Source organism: Antechinus flavipes, chromosome 4 (assembly GCF_016432865.1).
Source record: "Antechinus flavipes isolate AdamAnt ecotype Samford, QLD, Australia chromosome 4, AdamAnt_v2, whole genome shotgun sequence".
NCBI lineage: Eukaryota > Metazoa > Chordata > Mammalia > Dasyuromorphia > Dasyuridae > Antechinus > Antechinus flavipes.
In genome coordinates, this window is record NC_067401.1 from 244,428,341 (window position 1) to 244,450,415 (window position 22,075).

Genomic DNA, 22,075 nt, shown 5'->3' on the forward strand with positions numbered 1-22,075 from the left:
CTTATAAGTTCTCTGATACAGCTTCACTTTGATGACTTTTGGCACAAAGACTGGGATTTCAGTCATGTTATGCATAGTAACTATTACCTTACTTTCCCCTGGATTTTTGTGATATTGTTTTTTTCTTGTTTCTTTTTTTCTCTGTTTAATCATAATTTTTGTTCTCCTTTGCTAGGTAGTCAACTGTGTCCTTCCTCTTATGCATGAGTATATCTCAGGACTCTGTCCTTACTCTTTTCTTTTCACTCATTATACTTATTTCATCAGCTTCTATGAGTTTCCACTATTACTTCTGCAATTCATTCACAAATCTATATATCAGACCTTCTTCTCTCCTAAGTTCTGGTCTGACGGCTTCGCCTAAATGTCCCAAAGATATCTCAAAATCTACATATGCTGCAAAAGAGAACTTTTTTTTCCTTTTTAGATTCCCTTTTCTATTTAACTTCCATTTATTTGTTACCAATATTTCTTCCAGTGATCTATTTTGAAATCTCAGTCATATTCTGATCTTATCTCATATTTATTCCAGTTGCTAGATTTTGTCTCATCCAGTGTTCTTTTATTTTTGAATTTATATGTAGCAGACTTGTTTAAACCTTCATCACCTCTCCCCTGAACTATTTCAGTAGTCGCCTATTTTAACTCTCTTTTTCAAATCTCTCTCTTTCTCTACTATCCAACTTCCATAGAATTGCTGAATTGATATTTTTAAAATGCAGGTCTGACCGTGTCACTGTCCTGTTCAGGAAATTTCTGTGGTTCCTTACTGTCATATAGAAAAGATACAGATTCACATTTAAATCACTTTGCAGTTTTGATGTAGAATATCCACTCCAAACAGCCTTTTTGTTTCACATATACACAAAATATTTTATTTACCATTTATATGTTTTATTCAAGCTCCCCCATTCCTGGAATACTTCCTTTTCTTACCTCTGTCTTAGGATCCTTAACTCCCATCATGTCTCAACTCAAGTGCCACCTCCTTCAAGAAAATTTTCTTATTTCTTTATTGTCAGCATCCCACCTTTCTCCCTTCTCCCTCCTCCCCCCATATTTTGTAAATATCCTCTATCTATTGCTTGTTGAACATGTATTAGACAGTATGATGAGTGCTATCTTTAATTTTCATATCCCTAAAATCTCATACAAAATAAATACAAATGTTTGTTGATTGAGTGATTTATTGACTTCTCTTTTTAAGACACCATCCTCTGTTCTTTGGTTTTTTTTCCCTGATTTCTGGCCAAAGTGCTCTTCTTTGTCTAGGGTAGTCACTTTATTAGTATTCTTGATTTCATTACTTCTCTCTTCCTGTCCTTTTCAGTCACTCATTTTCTGCGAGCTCTTTCCCTGTGCCTCAACCCAGGTCTCTCCTCTCTAAAAACAATCTTGACAACCTGACTGACTCTCTTTTTACTAGCAGTCTTCTAGAAACAATTCAGTCTTTCTTTAAAAAAAAAAAATTATTTCAGTTAAAAAACTTTTTTCCTTTCCTTCTTACTTCTTCCTGTCTTCTTTTTTCTTATTTAAAAAGGTGGTGGAAAAGAAATGCCTTGAAACAAGTATGCATACTTTCTTGAATAAAACAAATTCCCACATTGGCCATGACCAAGAATTGAGAACAACCAATATAAAGGAGGTACAAATGCAAAAACTAATTCTAAGGGCTGCAACTACAAAGAATGAAATAGCAACATTAGATTCTCCCTGAGAAAAAAACATAACATACAATATAAATACAAACACAAGTAGATACAAATGAATTCAAATCAACCAAATACAAAGTAGTTTGGGAGAGGAAAGATATTAACAATTAGGAGGATCAGGAAAAGGTTCATGTCAATGATGGTACTTAAAATAGGAGGAATACTTTGAAGGCAAAGTTGAGAAGATAATTTATTCTGGGCATAGAGGATGGCCCATGTAAAAGTTTAGAGTTGGGCTATTGAATGTTCCTCTATGAGGAACCTAAAGAGAGCCAGTTTGATGGCATTACTACATTATGGGGAGAGATTTTGGAAGTACTGTCCAATAATCCTAGAAAAGATAGATTGAGTCTAAATTATGAAGGACTTTTTAATTAGAAGGCTAAGTGAATGAGATAACAAAAAAAGTTATTAAATATTTACAATTTACATGTTTACATTTTAAACATTAACATTTGTAAACATTTAAATGTTAACAAATATTTACAATACTGGTGACATAAATTTAAAAAGTGAAGACAATCTCTTTTTTCAGTGAACTTATGTTTTAACTATGTTTTTGTTTTCCAAAAACTTAGTAAGGAATAATTCATAAAGAAGTTAAAAGAAGTTACTTGTGCTATTTGTCAATAAATTACTATGTACAGGTTTTTCTGGGGATACCTTTATTGTGTACACTCTTCATTTTCTCACTTATGTCTCTCCTAGTTGCTTTTAATTTGCAGTTGTATTTTTATTTGTATTATAATTTGGGAGAAAAAGAATAGGAACAGATTTTGCCTTTTTTAGAAAATGCTGGCATCTTTCTCTGTTCCTGCTTTAACTAGTCAAACCATTCAGAGTGATGGTGAATGTCTGAGGAAAGGCAAATGTTGTCTAGGATATTTGCCAGCTATCATAACCTATTTATGTTTTTGAAAGAAAATTTGAAAGCAAAATGTCTTGAGCTTCTGTTTCTCTTCTAGTAATTTTGTCCAGTGATGATGAGGATGACATTGACAGTGGGAATACTAACAGAAGAGAAAGCATATCACCTCGGCCTGCAGATTCAGCACGTTCTTCCCCAGCACCCTCTACAGGAAAAGTAGAAGCTGCACTCAAAGAAAATAGCTGTGGATTAGAACATAAAGGGAGAAGTACTGCAACAGAATCAGAATTGGTGGTCACAATACCAAGAAAAGCAAGAATGAAAGATCAGGTATTCTTTCATTCTTAATGAATACCTCGGATACAAAACACCATATTAGTCTATCCATCCATTTTTGCAATGGTTATAAGGAATAGTAAGCTATCTGTGCTCAAGGAACATATCTTCTACAGACTTAAAGAACTGCTCGCTGCACAGTATAAGCTGAATCTTAGGTTAAAATACTGAATTTCCATTTCTGAAGGTGTTATCCTTTTGAAAAGAGCCTTTTAAATTTAAGTAATCATGCATTAATTTACTTGTTTTCTAAAGAGAAGGCATATTGAAAAATTATAAACTGAAAATTAAGCACTTTAGTTTTTATACACTAATTTTGACTATTCTTTACTATCAAACCAAATAATGTTTATTATCTTTATACTTGAGTCAGGTGGATTTGAGCTTATAACCTCTAACACTTACCAATTATGTAACCATTGACAAGATATATCTTGAACATATTTTGTCATCTATAAAATAGGGATAATAGTACCTCTAGAACTTGGTCAAATTCCAATGTTCACAGAGATTCTGATATTCATAGAAAACAGCATGAAATTCAAAACCACAAATGTTTACATATTGAACCTGTGGGAAATAAGTCCTGTGACCATCAAAAAGTAATCTTTAACTAGATAGCTATAAGTACATTTTCTTGAATACAATACTTTATGACAAAAGATTAATTCTGATTATATGCACTTTTCTTAATACAGTAACCATGAAATAACCTGTAAAATACAGGGGAGAGGAGAGGCAGCAGCAGGGAAAAGAGAAGGGAAGGGCTGTAATGTGAGAAGAACCCTGAAGTACAAAAAGGAAAGGGATAACCTGCCATTTCAAATCTTCCTTTTGACTGAACTTGATGTAGCAGCATGAGCCTTGGGATGGAGATGGGGGTTGGCCACCATCTCATTTGTCCACAAATTTAGTTACTTTTCCAATTTTTAAATTTTCTTATCATGTAATTGAAAGATTAAAGTAATTCTTTTTGGAGCAGATTGAGAGACACTTTAATGAATATGTTTCTCCTTTTTGTAGACAGTATGAACTATGAATTTGTTAAAGGCAAACTCACCATCAACAGCTACAGCAGACATTTTAGCATGAAGTTTGTTGAATGCTTTATTTTTTTCACTAGGCCACATTACTGACTTTGCACATGCTTGGGCTTAAAGCCCAGAATACTTGAGCTATTTGGAAGAATAATTGCAACACAAAACTTTGAGTTTTAAAGGCATGCAATAAAAACATGCAAAAAATACACAGGGAACTTTGCATAGAAAGAACAAGACCAATAAAGTGCCTAGCAGGATACCAGTTTCTCCACAAACTTGAATGCATCACCTTTCCTTTTTTTCTCCCTCTATTTTATTATTTTATATAGCCATGAATGTGCACAGTTATCACTGTGTAAGTGAAAGTTAGATCACTACTACTAATAAAATCATGCAAATGCTTGAAATCACTAAAGTTGACTTCATGAATATTGAAATGTTGAAGATAACTATACTTCAAGATTGTCATGAGGTTCAAATTCACTAATGCCATAGAGAACATTCTGTAAGCTTCATTTGGTTAGGATATTACGGAATACACATAATAATGCTATAAAAACTTAATTTCTCCTGGGTGTTATTCTTGAATTTATATAAGAAGCTGATCATCTTAGTGCCGATTTTTAATAATTGAAACGAGAAATCATTCTTCTCTTCTAGTTTGGCAATTCTGTACCAAATACACCTCTAAAACGTCGTAAAGTTGCTTCTCCAGAAACTTTAGTTGATACTACACCTTTAAATTTCCAAAGTCACTTTGAAAGTGTTATTTTGAATTGTCGGAGTATACGAATAGGAACTCTGCGTCGAATGGTAGCAGAGCCTGTAATTGTGAGTACATTCCTTACTTTTTATAATATCTTAAAAGTGAGATTTTAAATTCACTAAAAATCTCATTCTATATCTATAGTTAGTATCAATGATAACAATTTGCTTTAATTTTATATGTTCAAACTTGATAACTTCAAATTCAGTACATGGTCCAGAAGTTGATTCATAATTGCTTTGTCACTTAAGCAAAGTACAGCTTAGAAAGAATTCACTGATTCATTTTGAAAGGAATTCCAAAAGGAAAAGTCCCAATAATAGCGTAGTCAAAATCAAAAGTTCCTAAATTAGTGAAAAATACTGCAAGCATCCAGAAAGAAGTAGTAGCAAGGAGCTACAATCAGGATCATATAAAACTTGATAGTTTCTAATACAAATGGGAGATCTTGAAATGCAGTATTTCTCTATTTTTTTTTTTTTTACTAGCATTTTATTTTTCTAAATACGTGGAAAGGTAATTTTCAACATTTACCTTTGCAAAAAGTTGTGCTTCAAATTTTTTTCCCTTTTCCCCTTCCCCAAAATAACAAGCAATCCAGTATAGGTTAAACTTGTACAGTTCTTTTAAACATTTCCATATTCATCATGCTACGCAAGAAAAATTATCTCAAAAGGAGAAAAAATATGAGAAAGGTGGGGAAAAAAACAGCAACAAAAAAGTAAGAATTCTTATACTTTTATTTATATTCAGTCTTTGTAGTTCTCTCTCTGAATATGGATGGCACTTTCCATCACAATCTGTTGGAATTGCCTTGCATCACCTCATTGTTGAAAAGAGCCAAAGATCATCACATAATTTTGTAACTGTGTGCAATGTTCTCTTGGTTCTGCTCACTTCACTTAGCATCAGTTTGTGTAAATTTTTTCAGGTTTTTCTGAAATCAACCTGCGCATCATTTCTTATAGAACAACAATATTACATTACATTCATATTCCATAACTTATTCAGCCATTCTCCAAATGATGGACATCCACTCAATTTCCAACTCCTTGCCACTACAAAAATGGGTGCTACAAATATTTTTGCACATGTTTTTTCCTTTTCCCTTTTTCATGATTTCTATCGGATACAGAATCAGTAGGGACATTGTTGTATCAAAGCAGATGCACATTTTGATAGCCCTTTGGGCATAGTTCCAAATTGCTCTCCAGAATGATTTGAAATGCAGCATTTTAAAAGTCAAATGAGACAGGCTTACCACTAAGAATAACTTTGAAAAACTAAGTATAATCCTACAGGGGGGAAAATGGGTCTTTCAAGCATTTATGATGAAAAGACTAGAACTGAGTAGAACTTTGAAATACAAACACAAGTCCAGAGAAACCTAGAAAGGTTACTTTATTTGAACAAATGGAAGGAATTTTTTGGTGCTGACGTTTTTATGGGGGAGGAGAAACAACCATACCTTGAAAAAATTTTCAAAGGTTATTAAGAGAACTAAATTAGAAAAAAAGTAGATAACAGATTTTCAATAATTTCAAATGTCTATGAAAGTGTGGTACCATGTAGGAAATGTCCCATTCTTTTGGGCTTTATGTTCCCAATACATTATTAATATTTATAGGAAATATTTGTGTCTTTCTAACCATACACCTATAAACTTGGATATATGACTTCAGTGAGGTACATATTTTCTTCATTGGTCAAGACCATAACCTGTTGGAGTCCAGCTCTAGTGAATACTGAGAGTGTGAATGAATATCTGAGGCCGGGATGGGGGCGGGGGCGGGGGAGAAAGGGGGAAGATACGTTTTGCAATGTCCATTTATTAATCTGAGCAGCAGGGTTTATATACTTTTAAACTAGTGTTATGTTAACAACAGCTACCTCTAGGTGACACTATATACCTTCTAGGGTTAATGCATAGACCGTACTTTTTTACATTTCAATTCACCTTAACTAGCAGTAACAAGATATTTATTATAACTGAGTCGTCAATAACAGAAATTTTTAGTAGCAAAGTTATTTGTCAAAACAGAGTTGTAAATAACCTAAGTTGTGATGCCTGTTCTGGTCACATGCATTCTCCATCAAAATTATTCTAAATTTATTCTAATATCTTTCAAAGATTGTTAGGGAGTTGGTGAGCCATTAGTTTGAATGGCTTGCACTAACAGAGAGCAGGTCTTGAGTAATACCTGGACTAGACTCTTGCTGTTCATGGATTTATTCAATACTGGCCCTCTACAATAACCCACTAACTTTTTTTAGTTCTTTATAACTTTTTCCATTGTTCTTTTATAAGTTTACAGAAGACTCACCCAACACTTGCATCCCTTTTTGGGGAGTTGGGGATGGGGCTGGGATGTGTGTCGGTGTGTGTAAGTGTTTTTGTTACTAAAACCTATAAGAAAACCATTACTCATCTTTATTGCTTGATCGGTCCATATGTTTTCCCAGAAAACATGTATTTGAAGTCTGTTGTTCTGTTTCTTTCTCACAAGTAATATTTGGTAATGTGCTATATATAGTCTTTTGAAAGTTACCATGAATTACCTGCAGATTTAGTTACTCTAAAATGGTTGCATCACATGATTTGCATGCCAGAAGTGGCATTCAAAAGAATTTCTAGGAGAAAGCTCTAGATCATTAAAATCACCACATTTTCTAAAATTCATATCAACATCTTCTCTTCTTGTTAATTGCCCATTTTCATTTTTTCCCATGACAGGTGTGTGTGTGTGTGTGTGTGTGTGTGTGTGTGTGTGTGTGTGTGTATAAATGAGATCACTAAATTTTCATGTGGGTAGTTAGTTTTCTGACACTTGACACAAGGAGAACAGTGCTCTAGGAAAATAGTTTTTGTAGGACCTGACCATATGTGTAATCATTCTTTCCAATTGGAATTTTTTTTTTAATAACTTGAAAATGGATCCCTTTTGATAGGATGTCTTTGAAATTGTCATCTTCATCTTCAGCACAAACCTCCTGTGAATACATATACTTTAGTAAGTGTGGCCATTCTTCATTTAATTCCCGTTAATTTAATTTCTGCTTCTTGTAGTACATTTTAGATAGAGAGATAAAAAAGTCCATGTGATTTTTTTTTTTTCAAATTATCATATTAGTGAGTATATTCAAAACTACTAAAGAGTTGGATATAATGGTTCAGTATCAATTGGAAGAAGGTATGTATTGCAATGTAAGGATCTTGGCCCTTGTGTAAATTTTTTATCAGTGCTTTAAAGTCATAATTTCCATTTTTATAAATTACACAGTACTAGATGTAGTGACTAATAAGGGATAACAGAATCAAAATTGAAAAGCAAAATTATTAGAGATCAGATCTGTAAGATTGAGTTTAATAGTGATAAGTGTTTTTGGGTTATTTGGGTTCCAAAAAATATTTGGGTTCCAAAAAATCAAATTCATAATTATCAAATAGTTAAAAACAGGTATGGCTAGCTAAAACTTCTTGGGGGTGGGGGGGATATGCAACTTAGAGTATGAGTAAACTTTACAATATGAGAACACTAAATAGCTAATATAATCATAGACTGCTTTAAGAAATGCATATATCCATGACTAGGGAAGTGTTAATTTTCACTTGTACTTTCTTATAATTCATCTAGAATAATCTTTTCTATTCTAGGCACTACTTTTAGGAAATACATCAAAAAAAAAAAAAGCTTAACTATTTCCAAAAAACAAGATTGTTAGGGATCTCAAAATCTTGCCTAATGAGGATCAACTGAAAACGTCTACAGATGATTCTCTACTATGTACTATCTCTTTCAAAATTAAGATATGTTTCTGGACATTTCAGGGAGAGAGCATGAGGAAGAAAAAAATAATGAATGAATGAATGAAGCAACCTGAAACAAATTAGATTTAGAGTGACACATTATGTCATATACTAAGATAAGCTCCAAATACAAATGCTTTGAAATAATCATAAACATATAAGGAGAGTAAATAAGAAAATTAGCATTCACAGATGAGGAATGAGTTGATGACCAAAGGGAATGGACAATTTTAATTATTTAAAATTTAAAAGCTTATAGCTTTTTCAAAAGTGTATAGCATATACTATAGTATGTTTATTGTATTCTTTGAAGCATTTAATTCAGTAGAATAAAATGAAAATATAATTCTAAAGAGCATTCTAGAAACCACAGAGGTAACTTTAAAGTAATCCTCTATCAGTGTCAAGGGAAGTACAGAAGAAATCGACAGCTCACCAGATCTATTCATCATTAGTGAGATTGCCATACTTAGATTGACAAAATGAAGGAGTCTTTTTTGCAAATGACATTCTATGATATCAGTGGCTTTCAAAGGAGAGCAGCCTGATAGCGCAGGAAAAAAATATAACAAAACAAAACCTTTTCTCATTTTGATAGTTGGTATTTTACTCACTTTGAATAGATCACTAGCTGAATTTGTTAGTCCTTACAAATATCTTAGATGAAATAACTAGATGACAAAAAGTAAATAGACCTGGATGACAAAAAGTAAATAGACCTGCAATCTTGAAGGCCTGAATTCAAGTCTCACTGGCTATATGAGCCTGGGCAAGTCACTAAAGCACTGTCTGCTTAGGTTTCCTCATCTATAAATTGGAGATAATAATAGCACTGATATCCTTGAGTTGTTGTATGATCAGATGAGAGTAATAATCGCTTACACATGTACAACTTTCTAAGATCATAAAATACCAGTCTGCATTGGCATTGACTTCGTTCTTCCCTTCTTAGTCTTATTTATTTTTTTAAACAAAATTTATTTTTTTCTTCCTCATGTTCTCTCCCTGAAATGTCCAGAAACATCTTAATTCTACATCATCCCTCTTTCTCAGATAACCTGTTTTAACATAGATCCTCTGGAATCATAAAGTTCTCTGGAGCTTAGGTTCTCTAGAAAACATAGATCTGGAATCTCAAGTCACTGTATGTTGGAATCCTTACTAACTGCTAAGTAATTAGAGTTGATCTAATCTTACAAGAAGTTGTTTTGGCCAGAACCTGAAACAAGGTACTAAGTAGAACTAATTAAGACAAGGCTTGTGTTCACACCTTTACTCACTGAAGTCCACAAGTATGCTAGCTTCACAAAGTACACTTTCTACACCTCCCTTAAAGCTCATTGGGCCAGAGAGCACTATGGGAGAAAACCCATAATCCCATTCTCTCAGAAGAGGCAGATAAAAGGCCAGCGATGAGGGATCTATGGCAGAATACATTTTTTCCTCTTGGTTGGCTGATCGCGCTGGACTCGAGAGGAACGACTCTAGTGCAGAGAACACTTTGACGGATTTCAGTGGAGCTACGCCAGAAGCCCTCTCTCCGCAGCAAGTTGGTGGCTGGGCTCCCCAGAAGGAGATAAGAGAGACCTTCCATCTCTGTCTTGGTTGGAGGCAGAAGACAGCAGAGGCAGAGGCTGAAGGACAGAACCTTTGGATTTGGAGACATCCAAAGGGCTCCAAGCCTCTAAACGGGCTTTGCTTTGAGAAGAACAAACTCCAACATTTGAACTCTAACAACTGTATTGTTCAAAAATGTTTGTCTTTACAGTATTGTTAGTAGTACAGATTTTTGAATCAAGTGGATTCTGCTGATTTTATTCTTATCAAATATTCTTGAAAGAACATAACTTTTCATCTTATGACAAGGTAGCGTACATACACACATACAGACATTCTACAATTTGCTCATGCATTCCAGTTTTGTTGTCACTAAAGAGCAACTTTTTTTTTTCTTAAATATATATGCACATATAGGTCCTTTTCCTTTTTCTTTGAATTTTGATACTTTTTATCAACTTTACCAACCTAATGGAGGCTTCAATTTTCATTTCTTTAAATATTAGTGATTTGGGATATTTTTTCCCATCTTGTTAATAACTTAGATTTTTTTCCTTTGAAAATAGTTGGGGAATGACTCATTCTTACAGATGCAGAATTAGATACACACACATTTACATATATAAGTAAAATCTTGGAAATAAGATTTAGAGACAGTGTAGATTTTTTTCAGTTAGTATTTCCCTTCTAATTTTATCTGCATTGATTTGTTTATACAAAAACTTTTAAATTTTAAATAATTAAAATTGTCATTCCCTTTGGTCATCAACTCATTCCTCATCTGTGAATGCTAATTTTCTTATTTACTCTCCTTATATGTTTATGATTATTTCAAAGCATTTGTATTTGGAGCTTATCTTAGTATATGACATAATGTGTCAGTCTAAATCTAATTTGTTTCAGGTTGCTTCATTCATTCATTCATTTGTCCTTGCCTCTTTATCTGGGATCACAAGGTTTATTGAACAAGGTAGATTCATTAGATTTTGTATGTAATGTGACCAGTCTGTTCTACTCATCAATCTCTTATTTTTTTAACATGTCATTTTGATGCTTGCTGTATTACAGTGTGTGAGTTTTGGTGCTCCTAGATCCCTTTTTTGGGTACTTTTTCATTATTTCCTTTGAGATTTTTGACCCTTTATACCTCCAGGTTCTGAATTCTTTTATTTATTTTTTCCCCAAAATTTGTTTTATTTGAAAAAAACAGAAGAAGCAAAAAGAAAAACAGAAAAGCAGTACAAAACAAAATGAAACAAAAACAAAAGAGAACGTTATCATGTACCCAGCAGAACATCAGGGAGGATTCAAAATATATAATAGCAAATAACCAATTTAAGAATATATATATTAGTAGAAGAAGTATTCACTAATGTCCTTATTTACTTTATTCTTTTTTCCCCATTTCATTCCCCAATCTCAAAAAGGTTACAGTTAAGAAAGGATATATTTATATACATGTGTGTGTGTACACACACACACACTTATGTATACATAAATGTATCTTTTCTTAACTGAAACTTGCTTGGGAGTGGGGAGGGCATGAAAGGGGTGTGTGTGTTGTGTGTGTTTTGTGTGTGTGTGTACACACACAACACCCAACATACACAAATCTTTCCTATAAATTTTACTTCATAACTTGGCTTACTATTACATCTCCCTCCTACCCAAAGATAACTCTCTTCTTTCCTCATGCTTAGCTTCCCTATCCTCTTATCTCTCTTCTGCCTTCTTTCTTTCTTTTTTTTTTTTTTCTGAGACAGTTGGGGTTAAATGACTTGCCCAGGATCACACAGCCAAGAAGTGTTAAGTGTCTGGGACCAGAATTGAACTGAGGTCCTTCTGACTTTAGGACTGGTGCTCTCTCCACTCTGCCATCTAGCTGCCCCCGCCTTATTTCTTTATATATTTTTGAGAATGCTAAACCCTTGATATGTAGTGTTGCCTATTGAACTAATTCCCAATGTAAGTAAATTTTATGAGCTTTCTTCCCCCTTCTAAAACCTTTTGTGTCTATTCTTACTTTGCACCTCATATGTATAGCATTATTACTATTTTTATCTTTTTACTCTGCCCATTTTTGTTTTGAATTTACCCTATTGTTGATGTATAATATACATTTCCCATGTTTAAAAAAACCAGTTTATCCCAATTTGTCCATGTTGAGTTCTTTAAAATTGCTCTTTGATATTGACTCTTATATGATAAATTTTCTGCTAAGTTAGGGTTTGGTTGATGGAAAGTTCTGAAAATCTTTAAGTTCATTGAGTATTTGTTTTTTCTCATTCAAAGTTAGAGATAATTTTGCTGGATATGACATTTTTGGCTGTAGGTCTAGCTCTTTTGCTAGGTCTAGCTCTTTTGCTTGTCTATTATTGTAGCTGCTGCTAAGTCTCCTACAATTCTAATTGTAGCTTTAGCATATTTGAATTATTGTTTTTTTTGTTTCTTGAAAAATTTTCTCTTTGATCTGGACATTTTGAAATTTGGCCATAGTATTCCTGTGTGTTTTCCTTAAAAGAATCTTTTAGGTGATGATGGTTTAATTTTTTCTATTTCTATTTTCCCCTATTAACTCCAGGACAATTGTCTATGATTATTTCCCGCATTGTTGTATTAAAGTTTGCTTTTTGGTTCACAACTTTCTGGTAGTTCAAGTATTATATTTTCTCTTCTTGATCTATTTTTCCAGATCTGTTGTTTTTCTTATGAAATGTTTCACATTCTGTTCTATTTTCTCATTCTTTATCATCTGTTTTGTTACTTCTTGGAATTTCATAGATTCAATGGCTTCTCATTTCCTGATTCTAATTTTTAAAGATTTATTTTCTTTTTGGAGATGCTGTATATACCCCCTTTTTTAATTGGTTGTTTTTTGTTTTTTGTTTTCATAATCTTGTTTTTCTTGGATGGTTTTGGTTTTTTTTCCTCAGTGTCTCTCATTTGATTTTTGAATTCTATAAATTCTCTCTGGACAGGGTGACATTTCACATTATTTTTTGGGGTAAAAGCTTTTCTTTACTAAATTGTCTTTCTCTGAAGATGAATCCTGGTCTTCCCTATTCCCACAATATGTTTCAATGGTAGAATTATTCATTTTTTTGCATTCGATCTTTTTTTTTTTTTTTTTTTTTTTAAATAAACTTGGAATGGGCAGATGGTGTCTCAAGCTTCCTTTCAGCTCTGACCAGGAATCTCAAATTCAGGGTTCCACTCTTTTGCAAGTGCCCACAGCCAAGCAGTGCCCTGATGCTTCTGCAGTCACCAAGTGTGATTCCTTCTTGTCTCAACAACACAGCTGGGCCTGACATTCCCAGCCAGCTGAGGTTCACGCTGTCTTTCCGTACTCAACCCCTCTCCATTCCCCCCTCCATAAATATTCTGCTAGGTGAAAGTCTCTGTGGTGCCTGCTGAGGCTCCAGCCACAACCAGTTAGCCCTAGGATCCCCACTTGATATTTCTTTGGAGGTAGCCTGGAGATGTTTGCACTTCAGACAAGTTAATCAGGCCCTACCATCTTTTTTCAGATCTTCTTGGGTTGTACCCTGAGGAACTCTGTTCTGCCCCAAGTCTTTTTGATTTTTTATTAGTCTGTGTTCACCCTGAGGTGCAAATTTGTTATATTTGTGGGAGAAATTTAGAGAGCTTGAAATTTACCAGCCTATTCTGCCACTTTCCAGAATCCTTGTGAATTTTTTTGTTTTTTCTAGGTCTATAAATTAGTTCTCCAATAGTTTGATTGGTATGACACTGAATAAGCAAATTAATATAGATAATATTGTTATTTTATTGATTCAGTTTGTCATGGGAAATTCTAATTTCTTTAGTTATTTATTTTTAGGTAATTCTGTAGAATGTTTTGTATCATTTTAGACTACCAAGTATTTTCTTCATTCTCTACTTATTTTAAAACAATTTTTCCTTCTATAGTAAGAGTTTCATGTACTCCTTAGAGCATGGGTTCTAATCTTTAAATAAAATAATTTTTCTTTACTAAGGAAATAAATAAAAGATAAGATCAGGTCTCCAAAAAATCAGCTTATTCATGGTCCCACAATTAGCATAAAAATTGTGACGAGCCCAAGGATTCCAAAGGAGTCATAAGTGAAATAAAAATTCATTCAACTCTTTAAGTTTCGCTTCACAATGATAAAAGTAACAAAGAAGATGAAAGATGGAAATACTATGATTTATAGGGATTACTAATGGAATATCTAACCATTCTAGAAAAAAAAATTTTTTTGAATAAGGTATAAAAAGTCACAAAATCCTCACTATTAAACAAGTATCCTTAGGTCAAAGACAAAAATAAAATACAAAATACAAAAATATGCATGGCAGCACATTTTGTGGTTACAAAAACATGTAGATGCCTGTAAATTCAGGAATAGCTAAATAGGTTGGAATATGAATGTAATCGAATAATATGTTATAAGAAATAATAAATCTGAAGAATTCAGAGAAATCTGGGAAGATATGTGTAATTTAATGCTGATAGAAATAGAGAACCAAGAGAATAATATGCATAATTACAAATGAGACCACTGAAAGGCAGCTTACCTCCTATTCATGTATTGACCAACCTATCTATTGCTTACTTGTACTTCTTACAAAATGGGATTCACTTTGATTATATAGCAGGATATACTTAAAACTGCTTATTATTTAAAAAAAAAAAACTAGTGAATCAAGTCAATTTAATGTTTATCATTTACTTAACATTTATCATTTTTAAATTGTGTATCTGGAACAATAAAAATATTAATATTATCCTTTTTTACAGTTTTGTTTAGATTTTATCAAGATTCATCTGGAGGGTAAGATGTTTCACTTTTTTCTCATTCCAATAATTAAAGTATGTTTTATAAAGACATTAGATGTTGTGATACTAAAGGAGTAGTTACTAAAGTAGTCATTTCAGTACCTTCATTAAATGCTTAAGTAATCTTTCAATATATTTCCTTTTTTTTTGATCTTTCAGTGGGTGAAGAATACAAAGATAAATAGAGTGCAGTCTAGTAAAGCATCATTTTAACCTGAAGCACACGGACTGTTTAAAATTGAGCTTTCTACTAAAATTGTAGAAACTGAAAATAAAACCAGAAGCTCTGGGTTTAAGACTTGGATCTTCACAACTTATTGACTATGTGATCATGTTTAGGATTATCATAGTAGCATATTTAGAGTGTTTAAAATATTAAAGTTCTTTTTATATTTTATCCCATTTGAGATATTGGATAGATTTAAAGCTAGAAGGGAATTTAGAGGATATTGAGTCCAACCATTTTACAGATCAGAATACTGAGGCTCAGAAAGGTTATACAACTTGCCCAAGGTCACTTAGCTAGGAAGTATTTGAGGCATGTTTGAAGTCCAAGGTTTTCTGAATCCAAATCCAATATCATGTCTACTAAACCTCTCTAGGTTTATTAGTCATTGAATCTCTCTAAATTTGTTTCCCTGACTCTAAAATATAGGTGATAATGTCTGCAATTACCTTCTCTAGAGTTGTGGGCCTTGAATTAATTTGTCAATTTTAATACACTCTTTAAGTGCTAACTATTGCTGTTACTTTAGTAGTCAAATTAGTAGCACACTTTTCTTTTTAAAACTATATTGTTTAAAAAAAAAAAACTACAAGTTGTAATAAATACAACTTGTCTTATCCTTTTATCTGGTTTGAGGAATATTTTACTGATTTTTTTTTTTCCTCCAGAGTTTGAAAGTGGTGATATACAAGAGATTGATTTAAAAACCTCTGAACTTACTAAATGTGAATGGTGTAGTGTCAGAAAATTACCTGTAGTGTTTCTCCAAACAATACCAGCTGCTTGTCATAGTCTGAGAATGCAATTGAAGATGAATCGAGAAAGAGATAATTCTTGGTATGATTGTGAAGGAGAAAGTAAGTTAAATTGACAAGTTGAAAATTGGGTTGGGGACAAGTAAATATATATATAAAGGAATATATTATGTTATTCTGCCTGGTATAAAGGAAGAGGTTCAACAAGATCAGAAACCGTTTACTTACACATCAAATACTAGTTTAGTGTATTCTCTATAATAGATGCTTAGTATTTATTTTGTGGATTTTGTTGAAGGCTACCACAATCTTAGCTTATCTTAATGTGAGGTGGTTAAAAAATTGAAACATTTACCCTCCTCCTCCTCCCTCTCCCCTCCCCCCCCCATTCTCTCCCTCATTTCCATCATTTCCCACTCATTAAGAAGGGAAAAAATATGATACGTAGAGGAAGTCATGTAGAACACAATTCCACATTAGCCATGTAGGGGAAGTGGGGGAGGAAACTTTTTTTTTTGGCTGCCCTGAGGCCAACAGTTTTTTGTCTATGGATGCAAAACATTTTACTTCAAGAGTTCTTTAGAGTTATGGTGGGTCATTTTATATTGATCAGAATTACAAAATTGCTTACAATTGATTATCTTGATAATTTTGCTGTTACTGGATAGATTGTTCTCCTAGTTTTGCTCACTCACTTTGTATTATTTCAAAGAAGTCTTCCTATGTTTTCCAGAACCCGTCCCCATCATCACTTATTACAGTATGAGAGTATTCCATCATATTTATATACCATAACTTGTTCAACACTTCCTAAACAGATGATTAGCATCCATCCCCTCAGTTTCTAAGTTGTCATTGCCAAAGAGCTGCTATATGTTTATGCATATAAGTTCTTTCTTTTTTCTTTCCTTTTTCTATTCCTTGGGGTATAGACATAGAAGCAATAATCTTGGTTTAAAGGATATGGTTGTTTTATGGCTCTCTGGGCATAGCTATTTGGAACATTTTCTAATCAATTTGTAAAGAGCTTATTAAACTAGTTTAAAGTATTGGATTTGTTACATATGTTTATGCTACTGAACTTACTTGATTGATAGATCTTTATGGGTTGATCCCATTTTCCTAATTGCTCCAAGGACAGACTCAAAAGGCCTTTGATCACATATGTGTTTCACCCTTTCCAGATAACAACTATCTTAGTGTTATTCAGTTAGTGAGCAGTATTCAATAATACTTACTCTGTTCTGAGCACTATCTTAAATATAGTTATCTGAGAAGCTGGATGTCCCTGACAGAGGACACTGCAGCTAGTTATAGTGTGTTTCCTTGTTTCCAATTAGAAAAATAAAAATGTGTTATATTTCAGAATGAATTGTGGCTTTCCCCCCTCCCCCCCCCCATTCTCTCCCTCATTTCCATCATTTCCCACTCATTAAGAAGGGAAAAAATATGATACGTAGAGGAAGTCATGTAGAACACAATTCCACATTAGCCATGTAGGGGAAGTGGGGGAGGAAACTTTTTTTTTTGGCTGCCCTGAGGCCAACAATTTTTTGTCTATGGATGCAAAACATTTTACTTCAAGAGTTCTTTAGAGTTATGGTGGGTCATTTTATATTGATCAGAATTACAAAATTGCTTACAATTGATTATCTTGATAATTTTGCTGTTACTGGATAGATTGTTCTCCTAGTTTTGCTCACTCACTTTGTATTATTTCAAAGAAGTCTTCCTATGTTTTCCAGAACCCGTCCCCATCATCACTTATTACAGTATGAGAGTATTCCATCATATTTATATACCATAACTTGTTCAACACTTCCTAAACAGATGATTAGCATCCATCCCCTCAGTTTCTAAGTTGTCATTGCCAAAGAGCTGCTATATGTTTATGCATATAAGTTCTTTCTTTTTTCTTTCCTTTTTCTATTCCTTGGGGTATAGACATAGAAGCAATAATCTTGGTTTAAAGGATATGGTTGTTTTATGGCTCTCTGGGCATAGCTATTTGGAACATTTTCTAATCAATTTGTAAAGAGCTTATTAAACTAGTTTAAAGTATTGGATTTGTTACATATGTTTATGCTACTGAACTTACTTGATTGATAGATCTTTATGGGTTGATCCCATTTTCCTAATTGCTCCAAGGACAGACTCAAAAGGCCTTTGATCACATATGTGTTTCACCCTTTCCAGATAACAACTATCTTAGTGTTATTCAGTTAGTGAGCAGTATTCAATAATACTTACTCTGTTCTGAGCACTATCTTAAATATAGTTATCTGAGAAGCTGGATGTCCCTGACAGAGGACACTGCAGCTAGTTATAGTGTGTTTCCTTGTTTCCAATTAGAAAAATAAAAATGTGTTATATTTCAGAATGAATTGTGGCTTTCCCCCCTCCCCCCCCCAATGCTCACAAATACATTTCTTTCTTTTTAGGTCCTGAAGAACAATATATCATTTTAATTTTTGAAACTGGCCTTGATACACAGGCAACTATAGTATTTGAAAATATCATTACTGAAATTGGTAACAGAAATAATATTCCTGATTTTTTTGTGAAAATCTCTTTTGAAGAAGCCAATGGAAGACTTGTTGCTTTTACAAAAACTTATGAAGAAGTTTCCAAAGCAAGTTCTCTGCAAAAAGAAGGCAAAATAAAAAATGTAATTTTTCTTTACAAATAACTATAATTGTAATGTCCTCCAAGGAATACTTAGAATCTTAAAATTTTAAATATGATTGAATTCATCACAAAGCCTTTTGTTATGTTAATTAGTTTAGTCATCACATATTCTTGTGCAGTTAAGCTATGGCAGCTGTCATACCAAAAGTCCTTATTGTTTGCATTCTACTATTCACATTTTTTTTTTTTCATTCTCTACTTTCTTTCATTGCTCCTCGCCTTTCATTTTCCCTTTCTTCATGCCTCAACTTGTAGATAGCATTGGCATAATTGCTATTGGAATAATGCGTCCCCTTTTTTATCTGCAGGATGGGAATATTTGAGAAAATAACTTTTATTATTATTGGCAGTATATTTATCTCCTTCTAAAAGAGTGGTACTCATTGCAGTTCATTTGGAGCTATATTTGCAGTCACTAATAATAACCAAAAGAGGCATGCAATCATAAAAATATATTGAATTTATTTATAACAAATAGTGTAAATGCTTTAATACTTAGAATCTAAATTTAACTAATGTTTATTACAGATTTTATTTGGCTGTCATAATAATGAACATTTATATAGTGGTTAAGGCTCTGTGCTAAGCAGTTTACAATTATTGTTTCAGCTCATAAAATCCCTATGATATCGGGTGCTGTTATTGTTCTTATTTTATAGATGAGGAAACTGTGGCAAATAGGATTTAAATTACTTTTCTACAGTGACATAACTAGTAAATGTCCAGAGGCCAAATTTGAACTTTATTAGACTGAACCACTTGTATGTATGCCCTCTCATTTTGATAATGCTTTTCTTCTGTGATATAAGCTTGGTGCAGTTAGATAAAGATTAATATAGAGATAGATTAAGGCAAAACTACTTACAAAATTAAATAGATTAAAGAAATGGTGGAAGTGAACATCTGCTTCTGATTGATTTGGCTTCAGAAAATTCTGCTAGAAGAATAAATGAGACTTAAAATATGTGCCGTAATTTCTAGTAATTTTTTTTCTGAATCTCATTTTTCTTATATCTACTTTATATCCTATATCACATTTATTAGTGTAAATGATCTATTCCCCTTCCCTCTCATCATCAAAGTGTTAGCTCACTGAGAGCAAGGAGGGTTTTATTTTTCATCTCTTTATATATAGTGGCTGATGGAGTTATTACTTAGTAAATGCTGGTTGAAATGAAACTATTAATCAAAAATAGAAAATTATGCCACAGATTTCAGTTGTCCCTTTTGAAAGTCTTAATGCAAAGAAGTGTTTCTTGATTCATTCTTAGCCTGTCACTTAACTTTAAAAAACAAAATCTATATGATTCTTCCCTATGTGTTTGTATTCTTGTGAAGGAATGTAAGAAGTCAATTTCATCTTGGTTTTGGAAACTAATAGTTATTTTAATTTTCTCTACAAGGTTTCATTTGAACCTAAAATACAATTAAGAAATATAACACCACAGTTCCAGTTTTTTGATGAGGACGAGGAAATTGGAGAACCACATACTGTCTTTATTGGCCCTATTGAAAAGTGAGGAACATTCTATACTCTTAACTGGTGCTATATTATTTTGGGGGTGGGGGGCTGTATATATTTATGTGTACTTTTTTTTTTCTTTTTGTTTCAGATTGATAGTATATCCACCACCTCCAGCTAAGGGAGGCATCTGTGTTACTAATGAGGATCTGCACTGTCTAAATGAAGGAGAATTTTTAAATGATGTTATTATAGATTTTTATTTAAAGTAAGTTAATTTTTGTTTTATTTTAATTATATTTTTAGTGATGTATAATCATTAATTGTTAAAAATTCTTGTTACAGTTTTTGTTTTCATTTTCTGTATACATTAAACATTTTACTGGAGTACATTAAACAGATCAGACAAACCAAAAGAATATTTGTTTAATTCATTTTTAGCTATAAAAGAAATCAATACAAAGCTATAAAACAAACCCTTTTATCAGACCTAATTTTCTCATCTACATAAAACTATCCATTCTTTTGGAAAATATTCAGTTCTGGCATCTGTTTATACAGAATGTAGAAAAAATGTTCAAGGAAGATTAGAGCTAGAATTAAACTGCTTTGGATAACAAGAAAAGGACCCTGAGCTCTCTAGAGATTTATAGAGGACATGCTTATGCCTAAAACAGGTTTTGATTGCAAATGGAAACTTGCATAGGTATTTTTGGTAACGGGACTCCATTCTGCCATTTCCTCCTTGAGACTAGCTTATCTACAAGATCCCTGCCATCTTTAATGTTCTTTGAGTTTTCTAATTTAATTTCTTAGAACAACATGCTTCTGAAGTCAGCTAGTAGCACATAGCAGAAATGGAAAAAACATGTTCCTATTGGCAGGAAACACCTTTTATATTCTTTTGGTCTTTTCTTTTCCTCAGATGCATATGTTCTGCTTTGCCTAGCACCAGTTATAGCATTAACAATGTTCTAGGATTCAGTGTGTATGCTATTGGGAGGGGGGGGGGAGAGGGCAATTAAAAAGTAGTTGAGTTATATTAGTGTAAAATTTTGTTATTACAAATCTAATAAGGGTACTAAATAGATTTCCTGATTCATAAGAACTGAAACATTAGTTTTCCTAAAATTAAAAGTATCTTATGTTACCTTTTTGAATCAGATGCCAATTTATATAACTTTATAAGATGTTATGCTAGAAATTATAAGCATCAGATTTCAATGATAATGTCAGAGCAATTGAATAAACATGCAGTAAATACCTGTACTACATAAAATTCAGTACATTTTGTAAATTGAAAAAAAAAAATTGATTAAAAGAATTTTAGAATGGAAAGAATTCCATTGTCTAGTCCAGACTTTTACTTTGAATGAAGAAAATACTTTTCATAAAATTCAGAACATGTTCAGGCATTTATTTTTTCACAACATCCTGACAAGGGAGGGATAGTTGTTTTGCTGTTGCTGTTAATACCGAAAAACAAATTGAGACTTTTAAAATGTGAATTATTAACCATGTCAAGAGAGGGCCCAGGCTCTTTCTTTATTCAAGGTATAGTGTTCTGTCCTTTATTTTTAAATCAGAAAAAAAGTGATATTTGTAGAGTGCTATAGTACAAAACATTTGAAGTACAATAAATGTTATAATAAATAGTAAATGGGAATACTTTTTTGTGGTGAGTTCATTTAAACTTTAGATAATTTTTTGATACACTTGTGAATATTTCATGATATGAAAGAAGAATAGGTATAATATGTTATAATTACTGCTTCTTTATTGCTCCATCTTCTATACAAAACTTGTGATCCCACTCAATGTAGAAAATGATGGACAGATAAGCAATGAATTATGAATGCGTAATTAAACTAGTGATTTTCAAAAAACTTCAGATCTAATATAACCAATTTTATAGTAGAAAAATTAATGTGAAATTGGTAGGAATTTTTTGACAGTTTAGATAAAAATATTTAAAACCTTCAAGTCATGGTTTCATTTCTCTATATTTGTGTTTATCTCAGAGGATGTTATATAA

The 22,075-nt window shown here is 32.6% G+C and overlaps 1 protein-coding gene across 5 annotated transcripts in view; it reads left to right on the forward strand.

Annotated features, from left to right (window-relative positions):
* The window catches only part of SENP6 (SUMO specific peptidase 6), a 137,173-nt gene that overhangs the window by 96,924 nt on the left and 18,174 nt on the right, over positions 1-22,075 (forward strand). For all 5 annotated transcript variants that reach the window (XM_051997284.1, XM_051997285.1, XM_051997287.1 and 2 more), the window contains 7 exons: positions 2,678-2,910; positions 4,617-4,787; positions 14,871-14,904; positions 15,804-15,992; positions 18,332-18,558; positions 19,982-20,094; positions 20,192-20,308. In XM_051997284.1, the coding sequence (XP_051853244.1) occupies positions 2,678-2,910; positions 4,617-4,787; positions 14,871-14,904; positions 15,804-15,992; positions 18,332-18,558; positions 19,982-20,094; positions 20,192-20,308 (1,084 nt within the window). The remainder of the gene's footprint in view (positions 1-2,677; positions 2,911-4,616; positions 4,788-14,870; positions 14,905-15,803; positions 15,993-18,331; positions 18,559-19,981; positions 20,095-20,191; positions 20,309-22,075) is intronic.